The 23,545-nt window shown below is 42.7% G+C and overlaps 1 protein-coding gene across 2 annotated transcripts in view; it reads left to right on the top strand.

The window, feature by feature from the left end:
* The window catches only part of grhl1 (grainyhead-like transcription factor 1), an 85,284-nt gene that overhangs the window by 39,321 nt on the left and 22,418 nt on the right, over nt 1-23,545 (top strand). For both annotated transcript variants that reach the window (XM_078213150.1, XM_078213149.1), the window contains exon 9: nt 2,492-2,586. In XM_078213150.1, coding sequence (XP_078069276.1) covers nt 2,492-2,586 — 95 coding nt within the window. The remainder of the gene's footprint in view (nt 1-2,491; nt 2,587-23,545) is intronic.

The following is a 23,545-nucleotide window of genomic DNA, read 5'->3' as shown; positions in this document are numbered from 1 at the left end:
TTATGCTAATGGTGTACAAGATGCAGTATATGTGGTAATGTAATAGCGAGCCACACACACATTGTGGTATGGTTTATGTGTGACTCTGAGGACTGATTCTGGGGAGTGTTGGTAGTGTTAGGTTACAGTTCAGTGCTTGCCCACAGACTTGTTGTCTGGTGGCTTTGGTTGTGTGCTTATGGCTTAATTAACTACTATATTCGGGTGGGGTGAAGTGCACACCATTTGCATTATGCTTCAATTATGAAGGGAATGTGCTGCCCAGGCATTGTTAATGACCATTGACAGATGGTCAGGCAAACATTCAGCCTTACTGAATATACATTTTTTTTTGGATTGGGTTCTTTTCCCAGAGTGGATTAATCAATCTTGACTGTGTGTCTCATCTGCAATTATTCTCGTGGGTACATGCTCTGGCTGCAGCTAGTTTGTAGTCCAGCATCAATTTAATTCACGAGGCTTGACTTGATCATCCTTCATGACCAATGATTTCCAGGAGTATGTCTCGTTATAGTCATAAGGAAATTAATGTAAGCAGACATATATGCAAATTCCTTTTCTTTCCTCCACTTATACTGTTGACAGGCAGAGTTTTATCTTGCAATCTAACACCAATTGCAAAGCTTTAATAATTATAGGATAGACACAGCTGGTTGTCATGCAAGACGTCAGTGACTATTGTTAGGTTTCAGGCCCGACTCATCTGTTTTGAATGCATTTTTTTAGTAGCTTTCCATGAGAAAGCCGGAATTGATTTCTCAACAGAACTTTACAGTTGAAGGCAAAAATCAACACATTAGAACTTTGCTTTAACCTTTTTGAAAGCTTTTGTGAAAGAGTCACAGTGTAAGGTATAATGAGATAGCATTCAGATTAGCATGGGTCTTGAAAGCCAATATTCAGACTAAATGAATCTAGCCGCCTTAAATACAAATTGCCGGTGTGTGAAGGGTCGTGGCTCCAGAGTGCTAGCAAAATGAGCACCTCAAATGAGCAGCTTTATCAACACATAATTGTCTGCTTTAGACAGTTAACTCCTCCTTGCCCTCGAGGTCTCCCAGACTATTAGGAAAATAAATGCTTTGGATAGTTAGGCCTCAACTTTTTAAGCTTTACAGAGACCATTTGGAATGGGTCACCCAGATAAAAGACCCCTTGCAACCAGACTACCAGAGTACACCAATTCTTGGGTACTGAATGAAACAATAGGATCATTATGAAAGTCCAATGGGTCAAATGCAATGTGAAGCATTGTACAAGAGTGATCTGGACAGGTTAGCATTCCATAAACCACATCTGCAATCTCAAATTCTCCTGTACCTGAAAAAAAATGCAAGTTCAGGTAAGTAGTAAGGAATGTTTTATAGAATCCTACAGTGCAGAAGGAGGCCATTCGGCCCATCGAGTCTGCACTGACCATAATCCCACCCAGGCCCGATCCCCATTTACCCTAGCTAGTCCTGCTGATACTAAAGGGCAATTTAGCGTGGCCAGTCAACCTAACCCACACATCGTTTGGACTGTGGGAGGAAACCGGAGCACCCGGAGGAAACCCACGCAGACACGGGGAGAATGTGCAAACTCCACATAGACAGTGACCCAAGCCGCGAATCTAACCCATATCCCTGGCGTTGTGAGGCAGCAGTGCTAACCACTGTGCCACCTGCAATATATTTGTGTACATTCAGTTTCTGCAGGAAGGAAGGTTAGCACTGCTACCTCACAGCCCCAGGGACCTGGGTTAAATTCTGGCCTCAGGTGACTGTGTGTAGTTTGCGTGTGTTTTCTCTAGGTACAACGGTTTTCTCCCACAGTCCAAAGACGTGCAGGTTAAGTGGATTGGCCTTGCTAAATTGTCCCTGAGTATCCCAAGATGTGTAGTTTAGGGGGATTAGTAGGTTAATGATGTGGGGTTATGGGGATAGACTGGGGGGCCTGGGTAAGATGCTCTGTTAGGGAGTCAGTGCAGACCTGATGGGCCAAATGGCTGCCTTCTGCACTGTAGGGATTTTATAACTCTATGAAGAATTGGGTGGAGGCATTTTAATTATTAATTCTGTTCCCCTGAAGGCTGAATATAAAATATTTCTCCTAAAACAATGTTGGAAATTGTATTTCTCTTTGAACACCCTCTGAAGTCAAGTAAACGTAAAGATGCATTTTATGAATTTGTGCTTCCAGTGTTCATGCATGAAGACATTGAGAATAGGGACATTAAGGCAACATGCTCCACAGGACTTTTCGGTCATTAGCTTTGTTGGATCAAAAACCCTGCAGGGCCTACTAAGCCTGACACCCAAACCCCTAACATGTAATTTCAATATGTGAACATCCATGCCAGTTGCGAAAATCCACCCTTAAATGATGATTCATTTTTGTTGTGGTTTGGCCAGTGGCAAAATGGTGATTCAATGTACAGACAGTGGTTTTGACAATGGCAGAATATTGTCTTCATGTGAGTGATCAGTCCCTTATTGCTGTTTTCCTGCAGCTGATTACAAAGAAAGTTTCAACACAATTAGTAACATTGAAGAAATCGCCTACAATGCCATCTCCTTTACGTGGGACATCAATGATGAAGCTAAGGTAGGACTTTATTGCCTACATTGCAGCATATTTCAATTTATTTCAACATGATTAGGTTTCCACCAGACCCAACTGAGAATATTTAGACTTGTCTGTGCCTTTATCAGTGCTTCCACAACTTCAACCTTTGCGTCGGGTTCAAGCCCTGTCTGAACTGATGGGATGAAGGTCTTCATTTTCTATTGCCTTTTGGGGTCCACTTTAAGATTGATTTAGTCATTTCAACCTGATTCTTAGTGGGTGCAACTCTGTATTAAATGATTTGTAATTTGGCAAGCACCATTGAGAGAGGGTGATGTTCACTCGTGTGATATTCAGCCTGGAAATGCCTACTGCTGCTGTACCCAGGCAGCTATGATCCTTCACCAGCTCGGGGTATAACGAGCGCAGCAATTTGCCAAAAATCTTTTAAAATATTCATTGAAATGTTTGTGGTGGTTAAAAAAACAAGTGTTGTCATCTCGGACAAATTGAGCTCTTGGGCAAATTAGAACTTGAATATTTGCAGGAGTACCTGAAGTTACAAACATAAGGTGGGGTGGTGGGATTCTCCCAAAAGTGTTGAATTGGCGGGAAAGCTGTTCTAAATCCCGACTGTTCTGTCAGTTCAGCTTCTCACCTGAATCTCCGCATTCCGTGCATTGATGAGGTGCCAGTTGTGAATATCATTAGAAGCCCAGGTGGGGGGCCTATTCGTGCCAGAGTCTGACAGTTCTGAAGCTCTGTGCATGCACAGTGGCCCCAAACTGTCAACCTCCAATTTGCCGGCCAGCCCGGGACCTCCACAATGCTACCCCTCCAGCCCCCCACTGCCACCGCAACAATTCCCGGGCCAGCCCTGACACCCCCTGTCCCAGAGTGCCCCAATGTCCAAGCCCCACCCACCAGCAGTGGCGATTTCCCCCACCCCAATCACTGCCCTCCCTCCCATCCCAGACCGATCCTGGCTGTAGAGTGGCAGCAGGACCCCCCCCACACCCCACTGATCGCCCCCAGGCTCCGCCCACAGTAGGCCCCACCCCTTTGGCACTGCCCGATGCCTGTTGGACAGTGGTGGGGCACAGGTTGGCATTGCCAGGGTGCCCATGCCAGGGAGCACCATCCCCCCCCACTGCCCCAACCCCCTGGGGGACCCCGATTGCCCCCCCTTCATTCCGGTGGGGTCTCTTGCTAGTTCCCTGAACGTGGGGAGCTAGTCTGAACCCCCGTCAGAATGGAGTACTCCTGGTGGTGAGGGAGATTCAATCGGGACCTGAAAGGTTTCCAGGGTGGTCTGACCGGCGACTGTTCACCGGCTCTGGGAGATGCGCTTGTGTTCCTGGCGCATGTGCAAATCGCTGTTCAAGGCTGCAGACGCGCGCCTCCCACTGCGACCAGACAGAAAAATTGCAGGTCGCAATAGGAGAATCGCGGCCAAGGATGCTAGTTATATGACCAGCCACAGCAATGTATATATGCATCTCTTTATGAGCCTGATTAATGTTGTTCAGGAGAATTTAGCAGACAACTGTGACTTTTTAATGTCCGTGTGACTTGAGTATATAGCTGTTTTATGAGTTCTTTTTTTTATTAGGAAACTTGAGTGAAGGGCCAAAGTCTATAACACAGGGCACGGCCGAAAGAATGGAAAGAGACATTTGCATGTACATAGCACTTTCTTATGTATCTCGGAAATATCTCAATGTTCCATGTATAAGGAATTAATTTAACTGGGTTTGGGTTGGGGGGGAATAGGGTGATGTTATGAAATTGTGTGGGACCTTGATCCGATTTTCCTGATCAGTGGAGGTGCTGGTTATATGCCTGATGTAACAGCCACCATGTCCAAAATGTAAATGTGATACATTCCAATTGGAACTTGGCTACATGCTAGGGTTGATGGGGCTGAGTTGTTTGTACACTACTCCCCTGCCCGTCTCCTCCGCATTTATTTACAATTTAACATGGAATAAGATTCATCTTCTGCAAGCATGAGGGAAATTGAGGGTAGGTATTGGTCCCCAGGCTGCTGGGTAATTTTTTTCCTCTTTCTCTGTTTCCTTTCCTCCCCTCCCATCCAAGCTCTCCTCTCTTCTCTCCTCTCTTCTCCCGTCCTCCCATTTCTCACTTTACTAGAAAAGCACAAACTGATCAACTAATGCTTGGTGATTGCTGGAATTTATGCGTTGGTTTAGTCATTGTTTGAAGAAACAGATTAATTTTTGGTGTGGTGACTCTTTCAGAGAATTCTTTACTCTTCCCGTATGCTGATTTGGATTTGACACCAGATTAAGAAGAAAGTACCACTGATCAGGATTTTATGTCCACTCAGCTTTTAGGCTGGTGGGTTAATGACAGGTTGGGACTAGACCTGGAAACGATGAAAGGTTGATCTCAGCCGGAGGGGAGTGGGGTGCCTCCATTTGACTGGGGGGCACTCTTCCCTCAAGCCCGGTGACCTCCAGACGTCCTTAACAATCCCCCCCCCACCCCCCTCAGACTCTGATAACCCTCCTTGTGACCTACCAGACCTTCCTTTGCCCTCCCCCACCCTGGGACCTCTGGCTCCTAGGACATTCTACCAACTGAGGGGCTGAAGTCCTGGCTTGTGTCAATCAACTCTCAATAGAGTATAAAATGATAGCGGGGCTCTTGTAGTCAGAGGGGATGTGTTTCTCATCAACACTCCGTATGGTGGAAAACTTCAGGCTATTATCTTGTAAATGTAGGAGCACAAATTTGAACCTTTCACATGGGGTCTCCACAAGGCAAACAATGTTCTTTACTTTAGAGTGCAGTAATTTTGTGTATTTGTATATTTACAACAATTATTTGGTGCAAAGCAAGATCCCACAAATGGATGGTATTGTTTGAGGAGGGGGGGGGAATGTTAGTCGGAACAATTCCCTGTTGTTCCTCATTTAATGCCATGCAATCTTTGATGCCCATCTGAGAAGATGAGCAGGATCTTAAAATCTGTAGGAAACCATCTTTGACAATGCACTATTTCCTTAATTATGTCTGGAGTGCTAATCTAGATTACTTGCTCAGGATCCAGGCATAAGTTTGAACTTTCAACTTTTGAACCTTGAGATGCGAATATTGCCAAGTGAAACGGGCTGAAGCCAATGTTGAAATGGGCAAGTCAAAAGTTGCGATTAGATGACTGCTACAAGGGCTCTAATAACATTGCTCATGTTGTTAGGTGTAAGGATGTTTCATAATCACAGGACTGTTTTACTGTGTAAGGCACAATGTGTCATTCTGCTGCTAAGGTAGAATGGTGTTTATGTTCTGCTATCCCTTATGTCATCTTGCTGCCAACAAATGCAGTTTATGATCGATAGGTATTTATTGGTGAGTAGTTTGTGGATTGAAATGTTCCTATCATTCTATCTTGAGAGTTGGAGAAAAAGCCTACTGAGATGCTGAAGTATGATGCCTGCAGTGCAGGTAGGCCATTTGGTCTCTCAAGTCTGTTCCATCATTCAATAATATTGTGGTTGATCTGACGGTGGCCTCTACGCCACACCCTGCCTACCCTGAGGTTCAATTGAAGCATTCAAAAGAGATGTGCAGGGTATAGGGAGCAGAGGGGAAAATAGAACTAGGTGAATAGCTCATTCTGAGAACCTTTGTAGACACAATGGGCCAAATGGTCTCCTTCTGAACCGTAACATATGTGATAGTTTTATTTTATCTATTTTTGAAATATAGTTTAAAACTTCTATATTTATATTGGGAAAACTATTTCAGAAACATTTTATTTGTTGTGGCTTACAGTATTATATACAATTCTATACTATGCTCTCCAATGCTGTGTAGTTATATTTTAATCATAAACATCTTTATAGCATCGTATGCACATTGATGGCGAATTTATATGAAAAATGCACCCTACGATGAAATTAGATTTAAAAGCATTGATTTGATATCACTTACCCATTGTGCTGAACTGAAAATTGAGATCCATGGCTGGCAACAATATTCAAAGAAGTGCCCTTCTATTTTCAGAAAGTGCTCTAAATGGGAGATATTTGTATGTGTAAACATCTTGTATTTTGGGAGGTAGCTGCATGAGTTTTTAAGTACAGTAAGAAGTTTAACAACACCAGGTTAAAGTCCAACAGGTTTATTTGGTAGCAAAAGCCACACAAGCTTTCGGAGCTCCAAGCCCCTTCTTCAGGTGAGTGGGAATTCTGTTCACAAACAGGCTGTTTGTGAACAGAATTCCCACTCACCTGAAGAAGGGGCTTGGAGCTCCGAAAGCTTGTGTGGCTTTTGCTACCAAATAAACCTGTTGGACTTTAACCTGGTGTTGTTAAACTTCTTACTGTGTTTACCCCAGTCCAACGCCGGCATCTCCACATCATGAGTTTTTAAGGGCACTTTATTTATTTATTTGATTTATTATTGTCACATGTATTAGCATACAGTGAAAAGTATTGTTTCTTGCGCATTACACCGACAAAGCATACCGTTCATAGAGAAGGAAATGAGAGAGTGTGGAATGTAGTGCTAGGACGTAGAGGAAGATCAACTTAATGCGCGATAGGTTCATTCAAAAGTCTGACGATAGCAGAGAGGAAACTGTTCTTGAGTTGGTTGATACATGGCCTCAGACTTTTGTATCTTTTTCCCAACGGAAGAAGGTGAAAGAGAGAATGTCCGGGGTGCGTGGGGTCCTTAGTTATGCTGGCTGCTTTGCCGAGGCAGTGGGAAATGTAAACAGAGTCAATGGACGGCAGGCTGGTTTGCGTGATGAATTGGGCTACATTCACAATCTTTTGTAGTTTCTTGTGGTCTTGAGCAGAGCAGGAACCATACCAAGCTGTGATACAACCAGAAAGAATGCTTTCTATGTTGCATCTGTAAAAGTTGGACAGTTGTAGTTTAGTGCTTTGCATCTCAGAAAGGTGTAGGAAGTAGCAAATTGTCGTTGGGCTATGGATTTGACTTGGGAAGTTTGAGCTCCAGATGCTAGTCGCTCGATGGACCTAGTTTCTCAGTATGAAGTTTACTTGGTTTGGTAAATATTTTAGTTTGATAGTTGGATTAAACTTGGAATGAGCCAAACTTTGCTTATGTGTCTACTGGTGGATGATATCCCCTAAAGCGAGCTGGCTAACAAACCCAACCTGTATTGTACTGTCCTGCTGCTCGAGTTTGACATGAGTTTTGTTTCTTGTCCAGTAATTCTTTGTGCCACTGAAAATATTATCACAACCCTCACAGCCTAGTTAGTGAACTGCACTTTCCTCCATTCTCCTTTTGCCCTTTTTCTAAACTTCTGTGCACTTCATGTCTGGATGAATTATATTCGTCAAATTCAATTGCTATTTAGCTGGTTGAAGGTGGTGCAAGGAATGCTGTCACAGTGTGTCCTACCTGACTGGTCTTTGTTGTGCCTTTCCTATAGCAGATTCACATTGCACAAAGTTACCTGCTACAAAATTGAGAGCACCTTCTGTTTTGACTTTAGTTTGTAGCTTTTATTGAAATAAGGGCAATTAAAAGTCTATTCTTAAAAAGAGGCCCCAAAGTGTCGTGTTACTCAAACTAGTTCGAAATTACCAAATAAAAGTGGGTGTGTGTTTGTGGTTTTAGAGAAATAAAGGACACTTTGGTACATTGGAAGGTAATAGGAGAACAGTAAATAATAAAATGAAGCTAGTGGTATTTAAAGGGGCTCTAAGGTCTTGCAAAAAACACTCTATCGGCAAACATGGGTGTATATGATGTCAGTGTGCAAATAGACCATCACATCTCTGAGCCAAGAGATCTATTAAAATAACAGTGCAAGCTAGCTATAACTGCCAAATGGAGGGGCGGAAAAGTTTAAACAGCAGAACTTGTAATGAAGGCATTTGGAAGAGGAATAAAAGAAATATTGAATATCGCCAGTTGGGAGCGAGCCATCAAGGTCAAGGAATTGTCCATGGCCAACATTCTCTCTTCACTGTTAGAATTACTGGGCAAAGGGCGACGAATTTTAACCACATTCCTAATCATTTATTCATCCAACTCTCAGGAAGCAGAGATTCATCTTCAAACAAAAGGCAAAAAAAAAATGCAGAGGTCTGAAACCTGAAACAGAAACAGAAAACATTGGGGAACGTTCTGTAGGTCAGGTAGTATCCGTGGTGCTTATGGATAAGTTAATGTTAGGTGTAGCTCAGTCATGGGTGGCACAGTGGTTAGCACTGCTGCCTCACAGCGCCAGGGCCCCGGGTTCGATTCCCGGCTTGGGTCACTGTCTGTGTGGAGTTTGCACGTTTTCTTCGTGTCTGCATGGGTTTCCTCCGGGTGCTCCAGTTCCCTCCCACAGTCCAAGGATATGCATTAGCCATGCCAAATTCTCCCTCAGTGTACCCGAACAGGCGCCAGAGTGTGACGACTAGGGGATTTTCAAAGTAACGTCACTGCAGTGTGAATGTAAGCCTACTTGTGACTAATAAATAAACTTACTTACTTAAGTGGGTTCTGATGAATGATCAGCACCTGAGACATTTGCTCCCATCCAGGGATGCTGGGGCGTTTTCCATTTTTGTTTCGGAGATGCACTTTCTATCCCCGTCCGCACTGCCTTTCTTATTTTGGACTGGAAGAGTGGGGTGCTTCGAACTGTGATGCCCTCAATGTTTCTCACCCCTGTTATGTCCGGCCCTGAACTGACGCTCAACTCTAAGACTCGCCCCACAAGTTTGGAGTTAAACGAGAATTGCAATGTTTTTTGTTTTAATGTTATCTCTGTCTAGTGAATGCAGGAGGACACACTTTTCTGAAGAGCACTGGTTTTCTTTCTTTAGATTTTAGTCATGGTTTTGAAAGACTTTGGTGTTGCCTGGCAACAAGACATCCCTGTGGTGTGTTGAAAAACTTCCAATCATACTTTATTTGAACAATGGCATCCCTCACTAATCAGACTATAGAAGTGCAATGATCTGCCCTCCTAATTGAAAGGGCGTCAGATAAGAAAATTAGAAGACCCTTTTCTAAACAGGAACATTGCCACATTATTGATGTTGATTCCATAATTTGCAAGGAACGAGGAACTATGCACAAAGACAGGTTTCTTGGCTGAAAAAGAATCTTGCCACACAAGTGAAATGTGTGAAACAAAGACATGATGGATGTTTTGTTGGATCAGCAAACATAAGCAATTTTTATGTTTTTATTATTTTCTCTTCCCCCAAGTACAGTTGAGAAGGCAGGCTGAGCCCTTCACCCAGGTAGATAGACTTTGTGATGTCAATCATTAGTTGAGTTGTTATGCAGAGAATCCCAGGCACAAACTTTACTTATTGGACAGAGTGTTACTAAAACAAAGGATATTTGTGCCATTTTCAGATTGCAGCATCTACCCACTGTGTTCTGCAAAGTGAATAAAATGCAAATCTGAAAAAATTAGCAGCAACTCCACAGTAAAGTACGCATTGTGTTTGGCTTGCTGACATCACTTGGCTAGCAAGCAGCAAAATGTTTTGGAATAAGCTGTTCATCTTGAGTGATTCAGGTTTTAAATTCTTGACTTTAAAGCTGACATTGGTTCTCAAGTGAGGAAAAGTGGATTCCTTTGTGGCTTCATTGGTGAATTTTGTGGAGTTTTGAATTGAAACCATTCTCTTCAGACTGGGAGCTGGTGATATCCACTGCCTTAGCTGGATAAAATCGGGATATTCTGTAATCTGTATAGTTGTAGCTATTTTCTTTGTCTTTCAGAGCTACCTCTGAGCTTGTCCCAAGTTATGAATCTAATTCAGTTGTACCTCACCCCAATATTATCTGTTGCCAATCAGAGAATAATCTTTTCCTAAACAATGAAAATAGCAGAAACTCGGAGGATAAACGTACTAATGGATGCTTGGCTGATGACCGACCTGTTCTGCAACTAATTTATGCTGACTGGATGCAAAAACTTGTGCAACCTGATTGCATGTCTGCTTTAGACAAGCCACACCCAAGTTTACGGCCAGTATAAGAAATAAGTTTAACTTGCTCAGAGCTGCTCTTGCTTCAGAGCCTTAAATTCTGTAGAATCTTTGTTTGTTTCTGACCGACTCCTACTGAAGTTACTATGGAAGTGAGTGGGGGAAACTGAGGGGACTTGCACCCCTAATTCCAAACAACAGTTCCTTTAACTTTTGGGAGATTAGGGACCAGATTGTGCTGTGGGGTGAGTTGCAAGGTGTCACAAGACATACTCCTTGTCTCTTGATCTCCTCACTGTGACACTGACATTTTCCTGGGCTGGATGTTATTGGTTATGCAAGGTAGGATTCCAGGGGGGCACCCACCACTAATACGGAACTTGCCTCTGCGGCAGAAACAGAGAAAGCTGCTAAGAGTCTTGATCCTGATGTCCTCTCACAATATTTAAATGAAGGCCGCTGAGTGGAATGCAGCATTGAAGTGACCAGTTTTGCGGCTCTACCCTCAGGAGGCAGATTTTATTTTTGGTTGCAAAAATATTACATTTATAAAAGTACATGACATGACCATTCAAAGTTGACATTAGAGCAGTCCACCTTGACTTATTGTTGCTGGTCCAAATCCCAAAAGGTGGGGGTGGGGGGGGATCCTTGACCCTCTGTGTTGGTCCCAACCATGCCGACGAACCTGGTAAGGAAGGTAAGTGCACCCACACAACAGGAACACGGAGGTTGTAAAGATGCACATTCACAACCTGGTTACATTGTGAGGGCAGCCTTAACACTAGCTCAGCCATGAGGATTCTCAGCTATGCTAGATGTCTTTTTTTCTCAAATATCTTGAGAAATTGTGTGGCACGGTGGCACAGTGGTTAGCACTGCTGCCTCACAGCACCAGTGACCCAGGTTCAATTCCGGCCTCAGGTCACTGTCTGTGTGGAGTTTGCACATTCTCCCCGTGTCTGTGTGGTTTTCCTCCAGGTTCTCCTGTTTCCTCCCACAGTCCAAAGATGTACGGGTTAGGTTGATTGGTCATGTTAAATTGACCCTCGTGTCTTGGGGATTAGTAGGGTAAATGTGTGAGGTGATGGGAATAGAGTCTGGGTGGGATTGTGGTCAGCACAGACTTGATGGGCCAAATGGGCTCCTTCTGTAGTGTAGGGATTCTATGATTCTATAATTTCATGCATGCAGTGATGTTCTTGAAGACCATGTCGAACTATCCAGCGTTGGGAGAGTAGATGTTTGCAGCTTCAAACGTGCAGCATTCCAAAAGGGTTCCCTTAATGAAGAAGGAGAGGCCGGCGTTGGACTGGAGTGGGGATTGACTCGCCTGATGAAGGAGCAGCGCTCCGAAGGCTCGTGCTTCCAAATAAACCTGTTGGACTTTACCTGGTGTTGTGAGACTTTTTAATGAAGAAGGCATGACCACCTTCTCTCTTTTTCACCACCATCTTAACTATGTTACACACCCCCTGATTAGGGGCTTGCTGATTGGTTGCTGCCAGCACCTCTTTAGCTTCCCTGCATAGGCAATAAAGCCCTACCAGAAGGGAAACAAGCAACTGCAGTTGAACTTCCAACACCATAGGACAAAATGCTGAAACCACCCCTATTGCCCCAAAAATAGATGAAACTCAAAAAATAGCAAGCTTACGCTTGTCTTGGAGAACCACCTTTATGACCATGGTTCCCCCCCCCCCATGCCAAGTAGACCCTTTTCTTCCAAGCAATTAATTAGTATGCCTTTCCCCTTTAACTGAGGGTGCACCACCATCTTCTCTGGTCATAGTACTCAGCAGGAGAAGTAAAAAGGAGGGAGATCAGGTGGGTTACTAGGCCTTGTTTCCTGTTGCTATCTGCATGCCTACATGGTGGTTTAGGATTAGGAAAGCCCAACCTCCCTGTACAAGGGGAAGGACAGAATTTGAAATCGAGGCACGTGAGGTGCAGTAGTTGTAGGTCTGATGTCTGATTTTCCTTCATTTTTCATCACCTTATTGCGGGCAATGTAGCGGTGGAAAATCCAGCCCTGCTTTTCGCTATTTCAGAAAGATAGTAACATACTAAAATAAGAATGGAAAGTAGCCATTTCTAATGAAAGGTCATGTTTGAAATGTTAACATTTCTTCTGGACTCTGCAATGCAAACACATTTTTATTTCACTAACAGAAACTATATCAGTTTAGGAACTGCTGCGATAATTTTGGGTTCTGCACAGTCGCTGGAATCTGAAACCAAAAGAGAAAACATTGGAAAATCTCAGCAGGTCTGGCAGCATCTGTAAGGAGAGAAAAGAGCTGACGTTTCGAATCCAGATGACCCTTTGTCAAAGCTGAGTGAATGCATTGCCCATATCAGTATAACTCCAATGTTCATACCCTTAAACATTGGGAAGAACATAAATCCCAAGAGTGGTATGTTCATGTTCGATGGCACCTCATTTACTCCTTTTACCATGAGGTTACAAAGGGCCATTTTGTAGCACTAAATGACTCCTTAGTTTTTATTTGTTCATGGGATTTGGGTGTCACTGGCTGGGTCAGCATTCATTGCCCAACCCTGAGGGCATTTGAGAGTCAACCACATTGCTGTGGATCTGGTGTCACATGTAGGCCAGACCAGGTAAGGACGACAGATTTCCTTTCCTAAAGTGAACCTGATTTTGTTTTTACGATAATTGACAATGGTTTCATGGTCATCATTAGACTTTCACCATCTGCCGTGGTGGGATTCAAACCCGGGTCCCCAGAGCATTACTCTGTGTCTCTGGATTACTAGTCCAGCGACAATATCACTACGCCAGGCGGTAAAGTCAGCTGGTGTTCTTGTTGTGTATGGGAGGATGACTTGACACAATAGGAATACTACAGCAATCTCTTCCTGCATGTGAAATGAAAGAGAAAGCGTCCATTTTGTTTAATTTTCTTGTAATATGAGATCAAGACAGCTTTCTTTCCTGCAGTACGAGGGAGGGAACTTGAAATCAGCCCACAGGCATGCAAAAGTAGGCATCAGAACCCAACTTACCTTCATTCCCCACTTTCGTCTTTTGAATTTAACCAACAATTTCATTTAAAATCCAGTGTCTTTTTTTGCCACCAATATTTAGTAAGCAACACTGCACTCCTCTCTTGCACATTGTACAGGGTGGAAACTGTGGTATTTGTGGGATTGTCTTCAATGTAGAAGTGCAAAGGAGTTCTGATAGCATTACAGGCCCAGAATTTAATGAACCTTCCAAACTACCAAACAATTAGCATCTTTTGTACATGTTTGTGAAATGCATAGAGCCTTTCAGTGTGGCTTCTGTGCTTGCATTATGGAACTGTTCCACAATTCGATCCATTTATGGATCATGAAATAAGGATTATTTTTATCAAACCTGTTTTATTATTTTTCCAAAAGAGAAAATGCTGGAAAATCTCAACAGGTCTGGCAGCATCTGTAAGGAGAGAAAAGAATGACATCGAGTCCAGATGACCCTTTGTCAAAAGCGTCACCCTTTGTCAGCTTTTGACAAAGGGTCATCTGGACTCGAAACGTCAGCTCTTTTCTCTCCTTACAGATGCTGCCAGACCTGCTGAGATTTTCCAGCATTTTCTCTTTTGGTTTCAGATTCCGGCATCTGCAGTTATTTGCTTTTATTATTTTTCCAGTCAGCATTTTCACTGGTTTCCACGGCACTTGCTAGTTACTATTCTCGGACAAGGTGTTTAGTGCTCTGGCCAGTGGAGTACGCATGAGTACTGAACGTTCGGTTTGGGTATTGGCACATTTATTTTTGTATCATAAGCAGTTGTTGTATGAAGAAGCACAGTTCATCAGATGAGAATCTCCCCCTCTGGAGTTTTCCATAACCTCAGCAGAGGATCAGCAGAAGCCCTGGAGAAATGGCAAGCAGCTGTTTTATCCATTTTCACCACTCTTCCTCCAGGGTTTTCACCAGTCGTCCATCAGTGAATCCCTGTGGAAATTCCAGGCAATTAATTTTAATGGGAAGCATTTAGTAAGTATATTGATGTAGTGAAGTAAAATTAATAATGGGATTAAATGTGGAGAGCATGTTTAATATTAAACTGCCTCTGGTCTATCTTCACAAATTAGACAGCCGATATGCAACTTTACACGGGCGAGTAATTAAAAATATATGAAGGAAAAGCAAGCTTAATTTATGAAGCCCGCAATAACCTTGAATTCGATTTTTTAAAAATAAAGTACAGAAGTTATATATTTTTTTAAAGGTATTGTGACCCTGTTGAATGGTATCTTTGTTTTAAACTTGAAAATCCAAATAGTATCCTTGCCTATTTGGTGCAATAGTGTGTAACTGAGTGGGAGCACAGAGTGGTGACAACAAGGTCTGAGTGTGAGGGGGAATGAGAAGCTGCATTTTGAAACTTTTCTTTTCAGCCTCCAGTAGCTGATGAGCATTGAAAAGCATCAATCAGGTGAGCGGGTAGGTTGGAGAGTTTTAAGATTTTACCCGCTAAATGGCAGCAATAGTTTAAACCAGCTCTAGGGAGATCTAAATATTGTATTAAATTTATAGCTTAACTAGTTTAAACTACTTAATATAATTACGGATTGCAACTGAGCGATATTTCTAAACTTGAAACCTAATTAGTTAAATAAGATACAATAAAAATGGTGGCATATTGCGCGTGGGCACTGGTGGACACTCGTGTGATGCACGGTGACCATATTGCAGTAAATGTCTGCAGCTCAGAATTGATGAGCTGGAGACTGAACTTTGGACGTTGCGATGCATCAGGAAGAGGAAGGTTAGCTGGACACTTTGTTGAGGAGACAGTCATATCCCTTAGACTAGGTACTTCTGATTTAGTCCTTGGCTAGGGACAGGTGGGTGTGACTGTGAGCGAAGTAGGTAAATGGATAATGGAGGATCCTCGGCCCCTGCAATTGTCCAACATGTTCACGGTTCTTACAGTTTCTGTGGATGAGAGCAGGGACTGCAGGGGGGATGAGCAGACTGACCACAGCACTGTGGTCCAATAAACCATTCAATGGGAGGGGGAAAGTGAAAAGGGACATTGTTTTATAAGGGGACAGTAAAGTTAGGGGGATAGATACGGTTCTCTGTGATTGGGAATTTGGTCCTCAACAGTCTTGTCTGCCCGCTGGCAGAATTAAGGACATCACCTGGCTGGAGAGGAACTTAATAAGAACATAAGAACTAGGAGCAGGAGTAGACCATCCGGCCCCTCGAGCCCGCTCCGCCATTCAACAAGATCATGGCTGATCTTTTCGTGGACTCAGCTCCACTTACCGGCCGCTCACCATAAACCTTAATTCCTTTACTGTTCAAAAATGTACCTATCCAATGTATCTATGTATCTAACTTGCAGTGGAAGAGAAAGGATCCAGTTATTGTGCTCATCATGGGTACCAACAACATAGGTAGGACTAATAAAGAGGTTCTGCTGAAGGAGCATGAACAGCTAGTGGCTAAGTTTATAAAAGTAGAACCACAAAAATAATAACCTCTGGATACTGCCTGAACCACAAGCAAATTGCATTGCCAAAATCAGATTAGAGAGTTGAATGTGTAACTCATTGGTGTGGGAGAAAAGAGTTTTGTTTTATGGAACATTGGGGGAAAAAGGGAACTGTGCTGTTGAACAGTCATCACCTGAACCACACTGGGATCTGTATTCTGGAGAGGCGTATAACCAGTACTGTAGAGAGGGCTTTAAATTAAATAGTGGGGGTTGTGGGAGGATTAATATGAGGGAGATTTGGAAAGTTAAAGAGAAAGGACAAGGCGATGGTGCAGAGTAGCGATAGAGTTAATGGTAACCAGGGTCTGACAGGAAGCGACAAAGTGTATAAACATGAGTGCACCAGCAAATGGGGAATATAAATTTAAACCAACAGTGGGTGGGAGGGGATGGCAGAGGAGGGGTTGGCTGAAGGGAGGTTTAGAAATCCAAAGATAAAAGTTGAAGAAATAGAAAAATGTATGGATGTGGGTAAAGACAAGCTGAGTGGGATAGGAGTGGACAGAGAGTTTAACAGGAATAGTGCATCAGTGAGTAAGGTCTGTGCAGGCACTGGTAATAAAAAACTAAAATTGAAGTTACTTTGAATAAATGGTAGTGGCAAATAGTTTGGATCTAATTGCCTATACAGTGACATGGTTGCAAGGTGACCAACGTGAGGAAATAAATATTCCAGGCGGAAAGGAGGCGGGGTAGTCTTGATGATAAAAGATGACACAAGGAAATGAGTGAGAAAGGATCTTGACTCATAAAATCAGGAACTAGAATCAATATGATTAGAGATTTGGAATAGCCAGGCTCATAAAACACTGGGGCAGTAATTTATACCTCTCTCTAACAGTAGTTATGCCATTGGACAGAGAATTAAACAAGAAATTATCGGAGCTGGTAATAAAGGCAATATAATATTTGCAGGGATTTTAATCTTCATAAAGACTGGACCAGAACAATCAAATTGGCAAAAATAGTCTGGAAGATGAATGCTTGAGTGATAGTTTCCTGGAGAAATATGCTGCAGAACCAACTATGGATGAAGCTATTTAGATCTATTATTGTGCAGTGGGGTAGGGTTAATTAGTAATGTCATAGCAAAAAATCCGCTGGGAAATAATGATTGTAATTTAATTGAATTCCACATTGTTTGAAAATGACATACCCTTATTGTGAACAAGGATCTTAAAGCCAATTACATAGGTGTGAGTGGAGTGCTAACTAAGGTTGACTGGGTGAATAGACTAAAAGGTTTGGTGATAAATCATTGGGAAACTATTTTAAAAATTCAAAATGCTCAACATTAAAGAACAGAAATTCAGTGAGAAAATATATTGGTGGCTTACTAAGGAGATGAAGGATAATATCAGATTAAAATAAGAAACTTGTAATGTTTCAAAGAATAGTAGCAAATCTGAGGGTTGGGAATGTTTTAGAAACCAGAAAAGGGGTCACCACACAGTTATTAAGATGAGACAAATAGAATAAAAGTAAACTAGCTAGAAATTATTTTTAAAAAATTAAGACCTTTTACAAGTAAGTAAAAAGGAAAATAATAGCTAAAGTAAATGTTGGTCCCTTAGAAGCAAAGGTGGGAGAAATTATTGTTGAGAATGAGGAAGCAGCAGAGACGGTGAACAAATATTTTGTGTTTGCCTTCTTAGTAGTCGGCACAAGTTACACACCAGAAATAAAGGGTAACCTAGCAGCTGATGAGTGTGAGAAAATTAAGGGAATTAATATTAGCAGGGAAAAGCATTGGGGAAACTTGAGGGACGAAATTCTGACAGGATCCGATGGCCTACATCCTATGGTTGGAAAGGCGACAGCCTCAGAGATGGTGGATGCACTAGCTATGGTCTTCCAAAATTTCCTAGTTCCTGGATAACCTCACCCTCAGCATTTTCCTGTGTAAAAGCTCTGTCACTGGCAGTTGATCAGCCAACTGACACTTTATTGCAGTACGAAGAATGTGCTGTCCTGCAGGAGATGTTGTCATAGATACCTATAAAATTCTAACATGACTAGACAGGGCCCATGCAAGAAGGCTGTTCCTGATGGTTGGGAGCCGGTATTTTACAACCTCGCTCGGGCGAGGCTCGTAAAATCCCGCCCGAGGCCAACGGAGAATTCTGTTCTGCGCGCCTCGCCCGCCCTGATTCCTGGGCGGACGTGCCGGTAAAATTCCAGCCGAGATGTCCAGAAGTAGGGGTCGCAGTCTGTGGATAAGGGATAGACTGTTTAGGACAGCGATGAGGAGAAATTTCTTCACCCAGAGAATGATCGGCCTATGGAATTTGCTACCACAGAAAGTAGTTGAGGCCAAAAACATTGACTGTTTTCAAGAAGCAGTTAGATGTAGCACTTGAGGTGAAGAGGATCAAAGGATATGGGGGGATGGTGGGATCAGACTATTGAGTTGGATGATCATATGTTGTGCCTGGCTAGCTCAGTCGGTAGAACATGAGACTCTTAATCTCCGGGTTCGTGCCCCACTTTGGGCGTCGTAATTTTGGAATTTGCACATTCTCCCGTGCCTGGGTGGGTTTCCTCTGGGTGCTCCGGTTTCCTCCCACAGTCCAAAGATGTGGTGGTTAGGTTGATTGGCCATGCTGAATTGACCCTAGTGTCAGACGGATTAGCAGAGTAAATATGTAAGGTTATGGGAATAGGGCCTGAGTGGGATTGTAGTTGGTGCAGACTCGATGGGCCGAATGGCCTCCTTCTACACTGTACAGATTCAATGATCAGCCATGATCATAATAAATAGCAGAGCAGGCTTGAAGGGCTGAACGCCCTCGTCCTGCTCCTATTTTCTATGTTTCGTTGTTCAAATGGAACTATAAAAAGAAAAGCAGAGGGAGTTCTTGACTTGCGTTCGGAAGAAGAGTTGGATTTGAAACCTTAACTCTGTTTCTCTCTCTGCGGATGCCGACAGACCGTGCTGAGTTATTCCCGCACTTACTGTTTTTATTTTAGATTTCTGGCATCCATGGCATTTTGCTATCAGATCTCCTTAATTTCTAGGTCAACATTTATCCCACACAACTGGCATCACTCAAATACATTGTCTGGCTATTACCACAATGTGCGTGGGAGCACACTGTGTGTGAAATTGGCTGATGCATTACCTCCCTTATTGCATTGGCTACACTTCCAAATTACCGCTGTGGCTGCAAAGTGTTTCGGGATGACCTGAGGTTATGAAAGATGATTTCTGTGTACTGGCAATGTTCTTAATATTAAAAAGCATTGCTAACAATGGAGACTCAACAGAAGTGGAGTCTCCATTGCTAATAGAGCGGCATGGTGGTACAGTGGTTAGCATTGCTGCCTCACAACGCCAGGGACCTGGGTTTAATTCCTGCCTTGGGTCACTGTCTTTGCGGAGTCTGCACGTTCTCCCCATGTCTGCGTGGGTTTGCTCCGGGTGCTCTGGTTTCCTCCCACAGTCTGAAAGATGTGCTGGTTAGGTGTGCTAAATTCTCCCTCCGTATACCCGAATAGGCGCCAGAGTGTGGCGACTAGGGGATTTTCACAGTAACTTTGTTGCAGTGTTAATGTAAGCCTACTCATGGTACATAGAACATGGAACAGTACAGCACAGGACAAGCCCTTCGGCCCACTATGTTGTGCCGAGCTTTATCTGAAACCAAGATCACGCTATCCCAATCCCTATCATCCTGCTGTGCTCCATGTACCTTTCCAATAACCGCTTAAATGTTCCTAAAGTGTCTGACTCCACTATCACTGCAGGCAGTCCATTCCACACCCCAACCACTCTCTTAGCAAAGAACCTACCTCGGACATCCTTCCTATATCTCCCACCATGAACCCTATAGTTATGCCCCCTTGTAATAGCTCCATCCACCCGAGGAAATAGTCTTTGAACGTTCACTCTATCTATCCCCTTCATCATTTTATAAACCTCTATTAAGTCTCCCCTCAACCTCCTCCGCTCCAGAGGGAACAGCCCTAGCTCCCTAAACCTTTCCTCATAAGACCTACCCTCCAAACCAGGCAGCATCCTGGTAAAGCCTATAATAAATAAATTAAACTAACATGTCCCTCTAATGTCATGTTTTTCTATATCAGTGCTGCAAATCGCAATCAGTTCTAAAAATGGTGAAACCGGATCCCAGAAAATATGGGAGGCATTTTGAATACAAGAATGGAACTGTAATTATTCAGTGCGGGTGGAATGATGGAAAACCTTGTGTAACGCTGTCCTATATGCAATTTAAAATAACTTTGCAATCCCAAGATTTCACTCTGTCCCAGTTTGAAGAAAAGCAAGATATTCAGTTCTGGGTTCTCAGGGTCTACTGATAAAATCACACACTAGTTCATTTTGATGCAAATTGCACTCATTTGCCTACACGTCCCAAAAAGCAAATATGCCCAGAGGTTTGAAGGATCTGGGCCAAACTGTGACAGGCAGCTGAGGCATGGTGCAGTGCAGAAAAAGCCATCCATTTTATGCTGCTGTGGCAGCAGATTCGTCAAAGTTACAACCAGTGTGTCGGCTATCCTGCAATTGGCTTTTAACTGCCCCCTAAAGTGGTGTAGCAAACCTCACCGTCCTGTCAAATTGCTGCCAAGAATAACGATGCTGAGTGAGGGGGGGGGGGGGGGAAGCTGTAGCGGGTTTAGAAGGTGGCGCACCTTTTCATGGCAACGTAGGATGATTACTAAATGACAGCCTTGTCTATGCCACCCACATCCAAAGAATGGGTAAAAAAATAATAATTCTGTGTGAGGAACAACAAAATGACTCCTGTTTACGCACACGCAGACTTTGTATTTGTAGGGTTTACCTAATCGATTTGTCTTATCTGTTTCAGAAATCAAATCAAGTTTCTTGTTTTTTTAAATGTTAGCCCTGTGCAGTGGTCAAGATAGTTAGGGGGAATCGATAGCGTGGAAGGCAAACTGGTAATGGACGAGTGGGAAGGGTTCGGTGCAGGGGTGTTATTTTCTGCTGGCTTATAAACCTGATCCAACTGTAAATCGACACCAATGTCTGATTAAATCTGACATCTAATTTAATACTCAATGAGTCACTAAAGGAATAACTTTGAATGTTGCCTCAGTTTCTCCCTCCTTTATAGTATTTTATTTCTTTCTCATAAGCAGACCAGCCGGTCTTTCAAAGTTTTTTTTTCTCTTCCCTTCAACATGCAGTGAATTAATCTCCCGATTGCGTAAGTAACACTGAACTAATTGCCAGGTTGCCCAACGACACTGTTGAGTTTGTGCTGATGGCAATCTGACTCACACCTATGTAACGGTTCACGAGTGCCCCCTGCTGGCCAGCTGAATAGCCAGCAATATGCAACAAGAGGAAGAATGAATCTCATCCCTTTATATTTTCTCTTATTCCATGTAAAAGTATTTTGATTGACCCTAATGTTTTTGCCCTTAATACTTTTTTATTGGACCATTCCAAAGCTGAGTAACATTTATTTTCTCCTGGTGCCTGTTCTTTATTTACTTCCACAAATTTCTATTCATATCCTACTTTGTTGTGTATTTTAAAATGTTATGGATACACGATGATCAAAGTATTGATTCTACTTGATATCATGCAGCAGCTCAGTGAAATATCACTCCTAAGCTGTAGATCTTCAGAAAATAGGTGGCTTAAGCATTAGTGATATCCTGATATAGATGTTGCATATAGGAGGCAAGGGAGGTTTAATTGGCCACATAACGTGACCCAGGTACTTCGTTGCAAGTACTTAATGCTTTCACAGGTGGGCCGCAATCCAAGGAAGTTGCTCTTTTGTTCTTGGGCCACCGTCCCAGGGGTCTTAGTATGGGCCCAACGTAAAGCTGCACCGAAAAACAGTTCTGCACAGTACCTAACCCCCTTTACTATGTACTGCTGGCCCAGGCCAGTTCTAGTTCAGTGAATGGGAGTTTCCAATTAGTTAATAATGGTTCTATGCGTGATCCAGAGCGTACTGTTTTCTTAGTACTAGAGAACAGAGATTTTTATTCACTTGTTTTTGGCAAAGTAACATCACAATTGTAATGCAGCAATACTTATTTTTAGCTTGTTTTTATTTTATTTTTATTTTGTTTTTTTCAGTTAACAAAGTATGTTGGGGGGGAAATGGGGTCTGAAAATTCAGTTGTTCAGATTAGTTTCCAGCCTATGTTCTAACCTTTCAATTTTAGCTACAACTCCCCCCCCCCCGCCCCCCCCATTCCTTTCAGCATTATCATTGGTATTTTGTTTCTTAACATGGACCCAGTTTCCACCTATCAGTTCTATACTTTTTTTTTCTGTTGATTTTTAGCAAAATATATTTCTTCAATCTATTAATTGTAAACTTTGGGTCCACAGGGACTAGGCCAGCCCAACTAAAAATTCAGTGAGTTCCTGGTCACTGCAACTTTGGAAGATTGGTGATGACCTGATTATACAGTGTATCCCGGTTTCCATTGGTCTTCTGCCAAAGATCGGGAGACCCCCAAAGAAAATCCCCGCCACACATCTTCTCCTTCACACTATTGCCATCTTCTGCTCTTGTTCTCCTCACTCGTGCCACTGAAACCTTCATCCATTTAACTATTTGGGCTTGACTTCTCCACTACTATCCTGTGGAGCTCACATGATACCCTGCTCCCCTTCTCCCTTATCCATGGCAACTTCAATCTGCTTCCTACCTTCCAACATGAATTCCAAATGCTTGCCCTTGTTTACAGCTCCCTTATTACCTCAGCAACCTCCTCTAGTCCCATGTGCTCACTAAACTCTAATCTCAGTGGTAGATCCTTCAACCACCTTGGTCTCACATTCTGCAACTTTTTCCTTAAATCACTCTCCCTTGTTACCTCTGTTTCCTCAAAACCTACCTTTTGACTGTGCTATCATTTGCCTTCTTTAGCTTTCTTACTGCCATTATTTGTCCATTCTTGCTACTGTGAAGCACCTTGTGCCATACTATGTTGAAGGAGCTATATACATATAAATTGTTGCTGTTGAATCTTATTTAAATTACACAAACCTGAATGATCTCAGAAAAAGACTTAAGTGGACAACATAAAATATTAGCTGCATTCTGTTAATTAGATATCAACTGTGTTTACCTGTATGTAGGTGGAGGGGCATTAATTGGGGTTTTACTTGAGGACACACAAACACTAAATTAAACTGTGGTGTGGTCGAGTTAGGAGGTAACAATGGAATTAGGAGGCTTGTAATGGTTCTCTCTCTGTAAATAAGTACAAGACCAAGGAAAACATTGGATCCAATATCATCCTTCACCAACTAGCTTTCTGGAATATAACATATTGTTTCCTTAAAAGAAAATACATGTTTTGGTGAGAACCTACATGACCTGCTTTTGCCTTCCTATGAGATTTCTGCTTTAGAGACTTTAAACATTTAGGGCATATTTGTGATTGCTTGTTGACCAAGCAATATTAACATTGAATCATACACCTTAAAAGATTTAATGGACTGAAAGATATCGAGCGCAAAATATATGTTTGCAAAATTTATTTGCTCGTCAGCCAGTTGGCACA

This window comes from Mustelus asterias, chromosome 5 (assembly GCF_964213995.1).
Source record: "Mustelus asterias chromosome 5, sMusAst1.hap1.1, whole genome shotgun sequence".
NCBI lineage: Eukaryota > Metazoa > Chordata > Chondrichthyes > Carcharhiniformes > Triakidae > Mustelus > Mustelus asterias.
Note: the sequence above shows the minus strand (reverse complement) of the source record. Positions and strands in the feature narration are given on the sequence as shown.